This window comes from Castor canadensis, chromosome 2 (genome assembly GCF_047511655.1).
Source record: "Castor canadensis chromosome 2, mCasCan1.hap1v2, whole genome shotgun sequence".
NCBI lineage: Eukaryota > Metazoa > Chordata > Mammalia > Rodentia > Castoridae > Castor > Castor canadensis.
Genome location: NC_133387.1, coordinates 50,741,409 through 50,755,718, shown reverse-complemented (window position 1 = coordinate 50,755,718; position 14,310 = coordinate 50,741,409). Strand labels below are relative to the sequence as shown.

General features: G+C 38.2%; 1 protein-coding gene across 7 annotated transcripts in view; it reads left to right on the top strand.

The window, feature by feature from the left end:
- The first annotated feature begins 1,534 nt into the window (after nt 1–1,534).
- The window catches only part of Akap9 (A-kinase anchoring protein 9), a 156,226-nt gene continuing 143,450 nt past the window's right edge, over nt 1,535–14,310 (top strand). For all 7 annotated transcript variants that reach the window (XM_074064769.1, XM_074064763.1, XM_074064766.1 and 4 more), the window contains exon 1: nt 1,535–1,802. In XM_074064769.1, coding sequence (XP_073920870.1) covers nt 1,755–1,802 — 48 coding nt within the window. In that variant the 5' untranslated portion in view covers nt 1,535–1,754. The remainder of the gene's footprint in view (nt 1,803–14,310) is intronic.

Here is a 14,310-nt window from a genome sequence, read left to right as displayed (position 1 = left end):
AAGAAAGCAGTATTCATTAGTAAACAGGAATATCAGATCTCTTGCGCTTCCTCCTTCTAAGCAATCAGAATCTGCAAGACATAACTACTCAGTTTAGGCAGTATTTAAATCACTGTACTATTAGAACATTTGGCTGTAGTCCAAGTTCTATATAGCATGATGAGTGACTCAGTAAATCACTTCTTTTTATTGTCTCAATTATTTTATTCCTATGATAAGATGTTTAATTTCACCCAGTTCCCAATTCAAGTTGTGATAATACGACAATATATACTTGGGTGCTTCAAGTTGGCACAGTTATGTATGTAATATGAAGCCTGAGGGGGAAAAACACCTTTCTTAAATCTAACAATTTCTAATAGGGCTACTGAAATTTGGTTCACAGTAGACTTAAAGTCTTTAGTCTTTCCTTTCTTCCTTTTTTTAACCCCACTTTCACTTAGCTTAACATCACTTCTTGGATTAAACTCAGCCTATTTTAGTTCTCACCTGCCAGTTTTTCAGGTTAACCTAGCTCAAAACCAAAGAAAAACGTTCAATCTGAGATATTAACGTGTGTAGTTCACCACAGGAATGGAGTTCACCATGGGCTGGAGGGTAGGGAGATAAAGAAAAGGACTGAGAAAGCAGATGAAAGTATAAAAGGATTGTAACATTCGATTTATAAACAGCTCACTTCAACCCAAGAAGTTTACCAGGGGCAAAGTAGCATGTTAGTTATTTTAGTAGTAAAATGGGCAAAATGATTATGCCATCAAGGAGTCAGGAGTCCTAGAATATGTGCCTAAAAAGCACACAAATTATTAAAACATAACTCAGAGGACATAAAGGAAATACTAAGAGAAATAAGACAGACATTAATTCAGAAATGTTACAATGCCAGGGATAGTCACATACATCAACAATCCTTCCAAAAATTCCAGGTAAGGTCAGAGGAAGGGTAAGTTTTTTATGGTCATAAAAGCTAGAAAGTTAATGTAGACTGGCTTTGTCCCCAACTTAAACCCCGAAGTTCATGCACCTTTCAGGATTCCGTCGCTAAAGGGAAGCTCCAGGGAGGAGTAGGAGAGCAGTGTCGGGATGCACACATTCGCAATCTCGCTGCAGGAAACAAAGAGCTCGGAGAAGCACTGTGGCTGCAGCACGGGAGGTGGGCCTGGCAGAAGGAACCCGAGATTGGGCGGGAACCAGCGTGGGGAAGAGGGAGGGGCTTTCAGGCTGAGGAAGACAGGCGAGGGGCATAACTGCAGTCCAAAAGCTAGTGCCCCTCATTCCCTCATCTTTCCTACCCCGGCTTTTCAGCGTTCACCGTTAGACACCTGGATTTCTGTAATCTGAATAACCAACATTCTAGAAGCACCGACCCCTGGACGGTGTGGGACAGTCAGGCAGGAGCCGCTGACCCCCAGGATCTCTCGGCCCCGCGGGCTCCTGGTCCCCGGAGGCCGGGCGGAGGGGGGCGGGCCGCGGACGCACCTGCCCGGCGCGGGGGGCGGGGCTTATGACGGCTGCGCGCTGACGTCTGCGCTGCCCCGCCCCGCCCCGCCGTGTGTTTACGTGGAGATGAAGATGGCGTCGATGACGGCGCGGCCCGTGCGGATGAGGACTATTCGCCAGTGAGCGCAGCTTGGTTCCGCTCCGGACGGGGAGCGCCAGCGCGGCCTTGCTGACCGGGACGCGGAGCTTGAGTCCCGCCTCCGTCTGAACCGACCTTTCCTTTCCCCCGACCCCTCCCTGCCTTCCCCGTAGAGGCCATGGAGGACGGGGAGCGGCAGAAGAAGCTGGAGGCTGGCAAAGCGAAGGTAGGAGCCCGAGGCCCGCGGGCCGCGGCGGGGGGCGGGGACCGGCGGGGGCCCCGAGGCCCGCGGAGGGAGGGCTGCAACCCGCGTGCTCTTCCCACGCCCCTCTTTCTCTCCGCGTTCCCGGAGGGACGCCGCTGCCACCACTAGCGGAGACACCTATGTTGTGACAGTGCTCTGGCCCCTTCCTCGCGAATGCGGGGTTAAGCCCTCTCCTGTGTCCCCGAAGCCGCTCACCAACTGCCTTTCAGTACCCAGCCTTTCACTTTCTTGAGGGAGTTTCTGGGCGGCGTAGGCACAGTGCTGTATTGCTAGGGTGGGGACTTAGGGCTTTTCTTTTTTCCGCGGGGGAATTGGCGCCCCGGTCACCAGCTCATCTGAAGTGGCACGTTGGCACCCAAGGGTGTGTATGATTGGCCGGTGACAGCTGCCTCGGCAGCGGCTTCAGTGCCACAAGTGCCAGCTGCGAACTTGGCTTTATGAAGGGGCGTTTTTAGCAGCATGTCTTTGTATGTCTGTTCGGAGGTCTTTGTCAAGCACGCGCTTTTATATCATGTGGGGTGGATCTGCTGGGGACCCAAAGATTCCATATACCAGAGCAATACCTATAGTTTCCTCCTTTAAGTAATCTGTTTGTTGTGTATGTATCTGGTGAGCTTCGATTTTGTGTGTGTGTGTGTGTGATCCTGTAAAGTAAAACAATACAGATTTATAGCTGTTGCCAGTGGGCTTCATGAGCAATTTTGACCTAGACGAAAGATAAATGGAATAGCATAGTCCTCTTAAAAATTACTTGTTTGAGCGTATCTTTTGGCCGGACTGAAAGGCTCTCTTCTTCTGTACAATGAAGGTACCTTTTTATAGATTATATTGCCTTTTTAGAGATCGTTGTTAGCAATTACACCTGCACTACATTTAAAGGATAATGTATTTAATGGTGTTACCTCGCCTTCCTTCTTTCTTTCCTCTCTCCCCACATAAACAAAGGAAACCAGGCTAGTGGTTTCAGTCCTGCCTGAAGGACCCTACTGCCGAGATGGAGTAGATGTCCAATGCCCGTTTGTTAAAGGAATACACACATTAACTAGCTTCATTTTTCTAAAATAGTATTGGTCTTCATATGCCCCCTCTGTCTAAGGTCAAGGCTTAAATGCGTGTGTGTGGCCAAGTAGATTTTGTTACTCTAGAATCTGTAAATGGAGGTAATCGGGAATCAGGACATTTTCAGAAGCCTAAATTGCTTGTATTTGTGCACCTGGGCGAGCTCTGTGTATCCAAGGAATTGGAGGTGTGGTGTGGGCTCCCTTCCAAAAGCATTGAGGTTCTGATGAGATGTCTTCAATATTTGTAACATCCCCCAAAATATCTTTCCTAAATATATGTGAAGCAGTCATACTACCTGTGGTTCACTTTAGGCAGACCCATTTCATAAAAATTAAATCATCTGCTATGAGTAGCTGATTTGCCAAAATAGAATTTTTCCATGTGTGTATTTCTTTGTCTTTCAGAATTCTACTTAATGGGATAAATATGTGTTTTTTTCTCTTAGAGTTAGCTTTCATTGTAGAATATTGTTTTCTTCTAGAATTGAGCCGTTTTTCCAGTGAGAAATAAATCTGTGAGACTTGTTAGGCAAGGTTATGCTTGCTGCACTATTAACTGCACAGTATAAAAACAGTCATAATAATCTTTGAAGACAACTTGAAGAGAATCATTTTCAAAATTATGTAAGTATGATGGAATATTAATATAGTTATACCTTTGTGAAAACTGAGAGGAACATGGGAAATAGAGTGAAAACAGCATCATCAAAAATAGTATGTGAGCCCAGTGTAGTGCGACATGCCTGCAATCCCAGCACTCAGGGGGCTGTGGCAGGGGAATGGTAAATTTGAGGTCATCCTGGGCTGCATACCAAGATCCTGTCTCAAAAAAAATAACATATGCATTGTTTTCATTGTATAAACATACATGCTTTTAGATTATATAAACCTAATTATAGATTATTAATTAACCTAATTATTAGATTATATAAACCTAATTATAAACCCTGAATTTATAAATGTCATTCAGAGGCTGAAGCTCTGTAATGCAGAGTGCAAGGCCTGAATTCAACACTAAAACATTTTAAGAATATTGAATTCCTGTTTTATACCAAGAACTAGAACTATAGAGGTGGTGCTCTATATTTCTGCTTTCCAGTTGCTCATAGTCACAGTGGCAGAGACTGACACTGGGTAGTAAGTACAATGAGAGAGTCAAATGTAGTGGGATTTGGGGTGATTTTTTTTTTCTCCCACAATTTGTTAAACATTTTTAATGCTGCTATCTCATTTTCTACAGTACTGTACAAAGAAGGCCCTTAGTATCGATATCAATACAGTCTAGCATAATACCTATCAAATAATTGGTATTTAATAAGTATTTGCTTATTGAATGAATGAGCAAAATGACTAATGAATCTTTAATGGGTCCTGGCTTTCTTAGCATGGTTATAATTTAATAATAGCCATTCAGAATGCTCTTATTCGGAGCTATTATTGCTGACATCAGAAACCACTTCAGATTATCCAGACTTGGTTCTCCAAATGTCTCATTTGTTCATTAGACTTAATTATTGTATTTGATAACCTAGTTTTACAAATCACAACTCTTAAATCTTTTTCTTGGTAACTGACTGATGAGATATTCCATTGAAATTTTGCTTTTACCTAGACCTCATAATTGATTTTTTTTTTTGTGGGACCTAATCCACTTGCTTTAACATTTGAGCCACTCCACCAGCCCTGAAAATAATACTTTTTAAAATAAAGCTTCGCATGACTACAGTAAAATATACTTTATATTTTATAGCAACCCAAATCTACAATAATAGAATAAATTATGGCATTTGTAGCCATTAAAATAAATCTATAAAGACTTTTTGTGTTGGGAAAATGTCAGGTTAAGAAATTACCAAGAAAAGACTATATTGATATATGAAGACAACTGGAAAAACAATTGCACCAAGAAGTAAGTGGTGATTATCTCTGGGTAGTGGGTTATAGGCAATTGGAAGTTTCTTACCCTTTTGGTATTTTCCAGTTCTCTACAATATATTTATTTCATAATCAGACAAAAATGTTCAAATGTCATGTGTAAAAAATAATAAAGACTGATCAAATACACTATGATAAAGAACACGTTAGATTGCATGAGCATAATACACAACAAGAACATGAGGTGCAGAAAACTAGGTGTCCTACTTTCTATGGTCTTGGAACTGTAATTCTTACTCTAGTACTGCTTGTATTATACAGTTGGGATTTGACATTATTAGACATGTATGGATCTTACATTCTTACCCTTCTTTAGGTCATTTCTCATTGGTATAAACATGTTCATTTAGCCTTGTTCCTCCTAATTTGCCTTTTCTCCTTATTTACCGTTCTGTTTTTTTGTTTGGTGGTACTGGGGTTTGAATTTATGCTTGCTAGGCAAGTGCCCTAACACTTGAGCCATGCTCTCAGCTCTTTTTTGTCTTAGTTATTTTTCAAATAGGGTCTTGTGCTTTTTGCCCAAGGCAGGCCTCATATCATGATCCTCCCCATCTTTGCTTACCAGTAGCTGGAATTACAGGAGTGTACCACCAAGCCCATCTTGTTTGTTGAAATAGGGTCTTGTTAAATTTTTGCCCGAGCTGGCCACAAATCATTAATTCTCTCTCCTAAGTAGCTGTGGTTATAGGTAGTGCCACAACACCTGGCTGGCCTTATTTGCTGGTTTAGATTTGCCCTGACTAGAGAACCCAGAAACAGATTAAGGGAATGGTTTGTAAAAATTGAAAGCCTGTGGAGCCTGGTGGAATGGACTTTATGTTCAATTTAGTTTTTCTGCTGCTTGGTGGTGGTTTGATTTAACTGTCAGGCTCCTAGCTACGTCTTCAGTATTGATGTTGCAAGAATCTGCCCCGACACCTGTAAATATAACACATTATTGCATTATTAACTAAGTATTTTCAGAGCTGGGTTAACCCCATTTACAATGTGCTGACCTGACCAGAATGGCAACACAAAGCTCTCCTTGTGTTGAAACAAACTATCTCAACTCCACTGTGATGACCTCCTCTTTTTCTAAGTAAAATGATCTCTGAGCATATAAAGAAATTATTGTAACCTTAGTGAACAAAATTAAGTAGAGTACAGTTGTATATTTAGTATAAAGTTATTTCTAGAGATCATATTAGGTATACTTTTTAAAGTTCTAAGGGAATCCAGCAGAACACAATCTATTCATCATTTTATGTAATTGGCATTATTTATTGAATAATTACTAAAATTTTTGCCGTCCGTATTCAGTAGCTTGTAATTATATGATTTCTTTTTAACAAGCATTTGCAGGTTGAAGCATAATGCCAATTCTGAGCAAAAAACTACAGGGTTCTGTGTGAACTGTCTTAAGTTATTGATAGCAAGACTTTTTGATTACTGTTTCCCCTATAATAAGCAAAGTTAGTTGTGAAAATTCTTCTTTCCATATTTCAGGTACACAACTTCACATCTAAGAAAGCTGTTCTCCTTCCCTGCTTTCTTTTGATGTTCTAGATTTCTATGCTTATGTGTCATAGAGCTTATTTAATTTTGAAAGTGCATGCAGCAGTTTGATGCCTTCATCAATATTCGTTTAACACTTGTGCATTTCTGTAATTTAAAACTAATTCATGACCTTCAGGCTTTGCTGAAATGAAAATCAGACTAAATGTGGTGTTCAGGGAGGTAAGATGGAGGAAAGAAGGGGCAGACCAGGCCTCTGGAAATGTATATTAAAGAAAGGTCTCTGAGCCAAATCCAAAAAGTAGTGGGACATGGACAGAAAAGACATGCTTTTGTTTGAAAGCAGTTTTTGTCCCACTCTGTCATAGTTTGCTCCCTTGAATATAGCCTATCTTTTTTTGCTGCTGCTTTTCAGTGTGCTGTCATTCAACAAGGAGGGTAGGTCTAAGGTGTTCTGTCAATGAAACTGAAAGCTGAAAAGAGGAAGTAAAGAAAGATAGGATACATCCAAGAGATTGGGCAAGAGTGACAAGAGTGGGACAAAAATTGTTTTCAAACAAAAAAACATGGCTTATTTTTATAAATAAAAAGTTATAGTGAGAGCTGAACTATGAGTAAAAAACATTATAGCTACTGATTTTTGAAATGTAAGTCAGTTCCTAATATGGCTTCTAGAAAAAATTCTCATGATAAATTGTTAAGTATTGATAGTAAGGGATGTTATGTTTATTTCTCAGTGATATTTCTCTAAAATTAAAGTTGGGCATCCCATTTAATTGTTTAAAATCTCTTTAAAAATTCTAACTTAGAGAAACTACTGAAAATTTAAAAATGTTTTTATGAAGATTTGTCTTGCATGTGTGAGCACATGTGTGTATCAGAGAGAAAGAATTTATAATACTGCCATTTGGCCTGGTAAAAAAGGCACTGGAACTTTGGAGACATTTATTTTCTTACTCGTTCAGTGAACATTTTTGAACGCCTACAGCTGCAGCTATGGACTTTTACTTAGTAAGTATTTCTATAAAATTACTGTAAGTTTCTATGCCTTATTGTCTTTGGAAATAATCCTATCACAGTATATGGAACACAAGCCAGGTTTTGAAGGATGGGTGAAATAATATTAGAGAACTTTTGAGTTCTTCTGGTGCTAAAAAAAATCTAGGATTATATTTTAAATTGAGATAGACTCACATAGCAAAAATTAACCATTTCAAAGTGAACATTACAGTGGTGTGTTGTAGCCACCACTTCTGTATAGCGCCACAACATTTTTTATCATTCCAGAATAAAACCCTATTCTATAGACACCTCATTTCCACCTCCCTGCAGCTGCTAGCCACTTTGTTTCTGTGGATTTACTTATTCTAGATACTTATATAAATGGAATTCTACAAGACATGACCCTTGTGTGTCTGCCTGCTCTCACTTAGTATTTTTTGGGTTCCTTCATGCTATAGCATGTATCAGTACTTCATTTGCTCTTCTGGCTGAATAATATTCCAATGTATCTATATACCACAATTTGTTTATACTTTTATCTATTAATAGGCATTTGGTTTGTTTTCACCTTTTGTCTGTTGTGTATAGTGCTGCTGTAAACATTTGTATGTAAGTGTTTGAGTCCCTGTTTTCATTTCTTTTGCATATATACCCATGAGGGGAACTGCTGGATCATTTGCTAATTCTGTTTTTAACCTTTTGAGGAATCATCACGTAGGGTTCCATAGTGGCTATACCATTTTACACCCCATTGGCAGTGTATGAAGATTCCAGTATGTCTCTCTCTCACCAACATTTGTACTCTCCATTTTTAAATTATAGCCATTCTAGTATATGTGAGATAGTAACTCATTATGGTTTTAATTTGCATTTACCTAATGACTAATGATACTAAGCACCTTTTCATGTGCTTATTGGCCATTGTAGATCTTTGGAGAAATGGCTATTCAAGTCTCTTGCTAATTTTTTTTTTACTGTGTTGTCAGTTTGTTTTATATATTATTATTTATGTATATATAATCTTTCATAAGCACATGTACATATACATGTGTATACTTACACACTGGAAACAGACATTACATTGTTCATGGAGAGAGAGAGTGCACACATACTTGTGTGCAAGAGAGGAGCAGGAGAAACTTGTTTCCAGTTGGATTATTTTTCTGGGCTCACCAAAATTTAAATTGTTGCTTCCTTTGAATAACAGGTTCTTGGTAGGTTGATTAGAGCATAATGCTAAAGTTTGATTTCTTTGTGAGCTAATGAGTCATTTGGTTCCATGGTCAGCTGTTCTACAAGTGCATGCAGTTGGTCAAAGTGACACCTGTTGGGTTTTTGGCTTGATCATTGCCAATCCATATCCACTGTGGGGGAATAAAACATAGTTCTCAATATTGAATGGCCTGTCATTTTGATATGTGAATGTGACAGACTTGCATTTATGTTTCACCAGTGTGAAATACTTTTGTTATAATACTGACTCTCCTTTTACTTTTTGTGATGGTTGTCACAAAATACAACTTAGGATCCTTAATTCCTGTCTGAGCCACTGTGGAAAGCTTTGGTTGATTTCCACGTGGGCTTAACACTATTCAAAAGTGTTAAACATTCAAACTACTCAAAAATTTAGCGTTGTAAAATTTAGCAGTAGTAGTTGTGCCCAAGTTGTTTATTTAAATCTATGTATTCTTTTGTACTGTGTAAAATGCCTTTATATTCTTTGTTCATAAACAGTGTAATATTTGTTTTCGTTTGCCAATGGGTGGGGGAGGGCGTTATGTTTCCTTCTGTAGGTTACTGTTAACTGAGATTTTTATGTAATCTAAGTTCAGGGGCTTTTTGCTTGTATGTTTGTGATTTTTTTTTTTCCCTCCTTTCAAGCTTTCTTTTTTGTTTGTTTGGTAGTACTGGGATTTGAACTTAGGGCCTCATGCTTGCTAGGCAGGCTCGGTACCACTTGAGCCACTCCACCAGCCATGTCTGAATATTTCTAATGAATTTACTTTTCTTCTTGAAACAACCAATAGCAGTTTTTTCACATTTTTATGAGTGCATATAGTTACATAATACAGGAGTTTCATTGTGATTATTTCTGTACATGCATATAATATACTTTGACCATATTCACCCCTGCTATTATTCTTTCTCCTCCCCCATTCCCCTCACAAATAATAGTTTTTAAGATAAAGTTTGAGAAAAAAAGATAATTAACATTTATTATTAGTTGAGAAGAATACTTTTTAATTGAAAGGATAAAATGAAGTAACACTTTAATCTTATGACAGAAGTGTTTGTCTATAGTTGTTTTTCACTAAGATCTAGATTTAAATTTTTTTAATGTTCTAAGTTTTCTATCAAATGTGCCATCATGTTTTCTGGCACAGTAGTTTATGCTTACCTTGGAAAGGATCCTGGTTGAAAACTTCTTTGAATTATTCTGTGATTATTTTCCTTCATTCTGCATCCTTAAAACCAAATCCCATTTTTTAATTCAAAATTTGCCTCATACTTAGTCTTTTTGTTTTCGTTCTCACACCATAACCCAATAAATCAGCCCCACCTCATCTTCCATCTGGTTTCCTTGCCTCAATTAATACTGTCCAGTTGGTTCTATACATTGTCACTAAATTAATCTTAAAACATCCCTTTTGTTGTGTTATTTAGTTCTTTTCAGTCTTTCAGCTCAAATCCTAGATTTATTCACTCATTAAGCATTTATTTGATTGAGCCTCCACTCATGGGAATTCAGATATAAAGTCACAGGCTGCTCTTAATGTTTTCACATCCTAATAGTGTAGGAAGTTACCACAGTAGAGTAAGTATTTAGAGTGAAGTGCAATGAACCATTTATTTATTTACTTGGTAAATATAATTGAGCTCTTACTATTTGCAAGGCACTGTAGATGTGAAAGACATGGACTTTGCCAAACACAGGACTTACTTACTTAGTAGACAGAAACATAAACAAAAAATTAAAAGAATTTTGGATCTGTGAAAAACTTGGGGGTGAGATGTCTAATTCCATTTTGGCAGTTAGAGAAAGTTTCCTGATTGTATAAACACTGCGTGAATCCTTAAAGGAGGGGAAAGAAGTAGCTAGGTGAAAAGGGAGTAAGGGATGCATAGAAACTTCCAGAAGAGTAGGACATGGTGAATAAAGCACAGAGGTGTGAAGTAGTTTGCCGCCTTTGGTGGAAGGCATACAGGAATTTGGTAGTATTGAAATATAAAATGATAAGCAGGGTGTGGCAAGAGATGAGGCTAATCAAATAGGCCAAGGCTCTATCTTGAAGATCCTTGAATCTCAGGTTAAGGAGATTGAATTTTGTCTTCTAGGTTGTGGGGATCTGTTGATGAGTTTATAAGCTGGGTCATAAAGTGGTTATGGATTTGCATATCATTTTAGTTTCTTAAAATTTTATTTTTAACTGATACATAGATTTGCATTTTAGTTGAGTATGGTAGCTTATGCCTGTAATCCTAACTACTTGGGAGGCAGAGATCTGAAGGATCATGGTTCAAGGCCAGACTGGGTAAAAAGTTCAACTCTTATCTCAACTAACAAGCCGAACATGGTAGCTTGCACCTGCCATTCCAGCTTTGCTGCTGGCGGATGTTGGAGGATAGCAGTTCCAAGCCCGCCCCGGGCAAAGACTCGGAATCCTATCTAAAAATAACTAAAGCAAAAAAGGACCGAGGTGATGGCTCAAGTGGTAGAGCGCCTGCATGTAAGCATGAGACCCCAGTACCAATAAAAAATAAGAAAAAGATTCACATTTAGATGGATCAGTTTGGCAGCTGTGTGGAGGATAGAATGAGAAGGACAAAACCATTTAGGAGGCTGTTGAAGTACAAGTGAGAGACAGTGAGGTAGAAATAGAACTGTGGATAAATCATGAATGCAATGAGGGTGTGACTAGCTGTTATTTACCAATGAAGATGCTTTTTTTTCCCTCCCACACCCCGTAGTATGGGATTTTAACTCAGAGCCTCAAGCTTGCTAGACAAGTGTTCTACCACATGAGCCATACCCTGTGTCCCAAGATGCTTTGTGATAGAAACAAACTGTCATGCCTAGAAAATTGAATAGCACATGAGACCAAAAGGGGAAACACATCACATCCAATCCAGTCCTAGATTGAATCCATCAGTAGTCATTGGTTGGTAAAAGAGAGAGAAGGTTGATATTACCACTAAGAGAGAAGAGTAATATGAAAAAGAACAGTTTTAGTTGTTGACTTTAGGTAAGACCGTGAAATCAGTTTTGGATATATTATTGTAGAAGTTCTTTATGAGACACCTGAGTGAAATTTTTCAAAGATTTTGTTGTGAAAAGCAGTATAATTGTAGTGGTGATGAGGTTGGCCTAAACTAAAACATCTGAGATCAAAATGTGACTGCCATTTACTGGTTTTTATCACTGAAATGTTACTTAAACTCTCTATTTGTCATCTTTAAAATGAGAGCAATGGTAGTACCCGCCTTAATTGGGGTGTTTGTGAAGATTTAGCTAATACGTGTAAAGTACTTAGAACACTGTCAGACTTTACAAAGTGTTCGAGACGTGTTAGCCATTATTATCAACATTTGTCACTCTGGAGCTGTGTAGCAGAAAATTAGAGAAATAGGCTGATATCAGATAATGAGGAACCATATGTTCCTCATTTAAAGTAGTATAGATTTTATCCAGAAAGTAGGAAAACACTGCTACAAAAATATTATTCATCATGTCAAACCTCTGAAAAGACTCTTTCCAAATAGTATACTCATTATTCAAGCAGCAGGTAACAGTTATATGTTATTGCCATGTAGATGAAACAGTAAAACATCGTTTAAAAAAATATGAAACATTGACTTGTATTAGCAAAAATGTAAACAGTATTCTTTTGTTCAAAAACAAACAGATTAGTTTAAAGGAAAAATAAAACAGGGTTATTATAAAAGATACAGAATTTTTGAAGGAAGGACAGAGTAGTTAGTCCTCATGGACCAACTGAAGAATCATTAGAAACATTCTCTCCATCATTCATTTATTCATTCACTTATTTGTTTTTCTGGCGGAACTGGGGTTTGAACTTAGGACTTTGTGCTTACAAAGCAGGCATTACAGTGCTTGTGCCACACTTCTAGTCCATTTTGTTCCGGTTACTTTGGAGATGGGGGTCTCACAGACTATTTGCCCAAACTGGCCTTGAAAAGCAATCCTTCAATCTTAGCCTCTCAAGTAACTAGGATTACAGGCATGAACCACCAATGCCCGGACTTTCCATCATTTCTGGTTCTACTTTCATAGTATCTTTTTCTCCTTTCTTTGCAGATGAGCTTCCTTTGCCAGTTTGTATGTGATCAAAAATTATGAATGAGTTCCCAAATCTGTTCTGTCCAATGGAGGTTTTTTTTTCCCCTCTCCCATTAAATACACTTTAAAAATAAAAAAGGAGGGCTGGGGGAGTGACTCAAGTGGTAGGGTGCCTCCATAGCAAGCATGAGGCCCTGAGATTTTCAAATCACAGTCTGCTAAAAAAAAAAAAAAGAGCAAATAAACTATAAATAATGAAAGCAATTCTACTCCCATTTTCTTAACCATATGTTAAAAGTACCTGGGAACCTAAGGTTTTGATGTCTAGGTCATACCCCCATACCAAAATCTGAAAATTTAGGGTTGGAACCAAGCCTTAGTATTTAAAAAATCCTCAATGAGCAGTAAAGTTCAAGAGCCACTTAGAGAACAGTTTTGCATGATTCTGTACCACTGAGTGATTATACTTCATTACTTCTTATAAGCAAGCTACTTTACTTGGTGTTCATCTGAAGAAATAGGGATGATTTAATGCCATAAATTAAATTGGCTACATTGGATAAAGAGAAGAGCTTTAGTTAGCAAGTTGTCTAGTAGGGTGATCTGTAAATTGTACTTCAGAAGTCTTTTAACAGAATAAAGATTTATATGAATATACCATCATACACTGATTTTAGAATCTGTAATATGTTTCCCCTGTTATTTCTTAGCTTTGCTGCCTTTTTCCCTAATTTCAAGAGAAGAATCCAATAGAGTCATCTCTCTTTTCTCATCAAATGAGGTGGGAAGAGAGGCTAATATGTCATGAATGGCAGAAGGCTGGGAGCACTAGCTAGTTCTCTAGGAAGGAAATTTTGCATATTCTACTTAAATGTTTCACCCACAAAAGAATATATACCAAATGTACACATAAGACAAATTATAAGAAAGAACACCTATCATCAGCTTAAGAAATACACATGTACAAATACATTTGAAACCTTTCCCCATCTAATCCCACCCCTTCTTACCAACTGAGATAGCTACAATTCTGAATTTGTTTATCATTACCTTGCTTTTAAGTACCACAAATCATATTAGTTTTCCTGTTTTAGAACTTCATGGTATCATATTACACATTGTATGACGTCTTCAGCGATTTGCTTTTTGTTAAATATCAGGCAGAGTATATTTGCTCCTGCTTAGTATTCCATTATAGGAATTTACCTGAGAATTCATTCTCATATTAATAGTTGAGTCTTTCCAGTTTTATTACTATTTCAAATATTGCTGCCTTATTAACTTTTGTTTGCACATGCCACAGCCTAATGTATTCGGGGTCATGATCCCATGGTCCCTTACTCCTTAAGGACTAGTAAGTGTGGTCTAGAATGAGGTGGAAGGAGGGAGTAAAGTCAAAAGCAAATCTATACTGTGTGTTTCTTATCTTCCTGATTTCATCACATAAATGATCTTTGACGGGTGTCACTCAGTGTCCATCAGCATGGCACTGAAGTGACCAGATACAGAAGTTCTTTTATTTTTTTAGTCAGTGTTTCCTATATAAAATTATGCTTATCAAAAGGAATCATCTATAAGCCAGGCTTACAAGTGAACCTGAGATGATAAACTGGCATGCATTTATGCTGCTGAGAATATGTCTACTTGTTACAGATACACTTTGGTTTAGGAAGTCTCC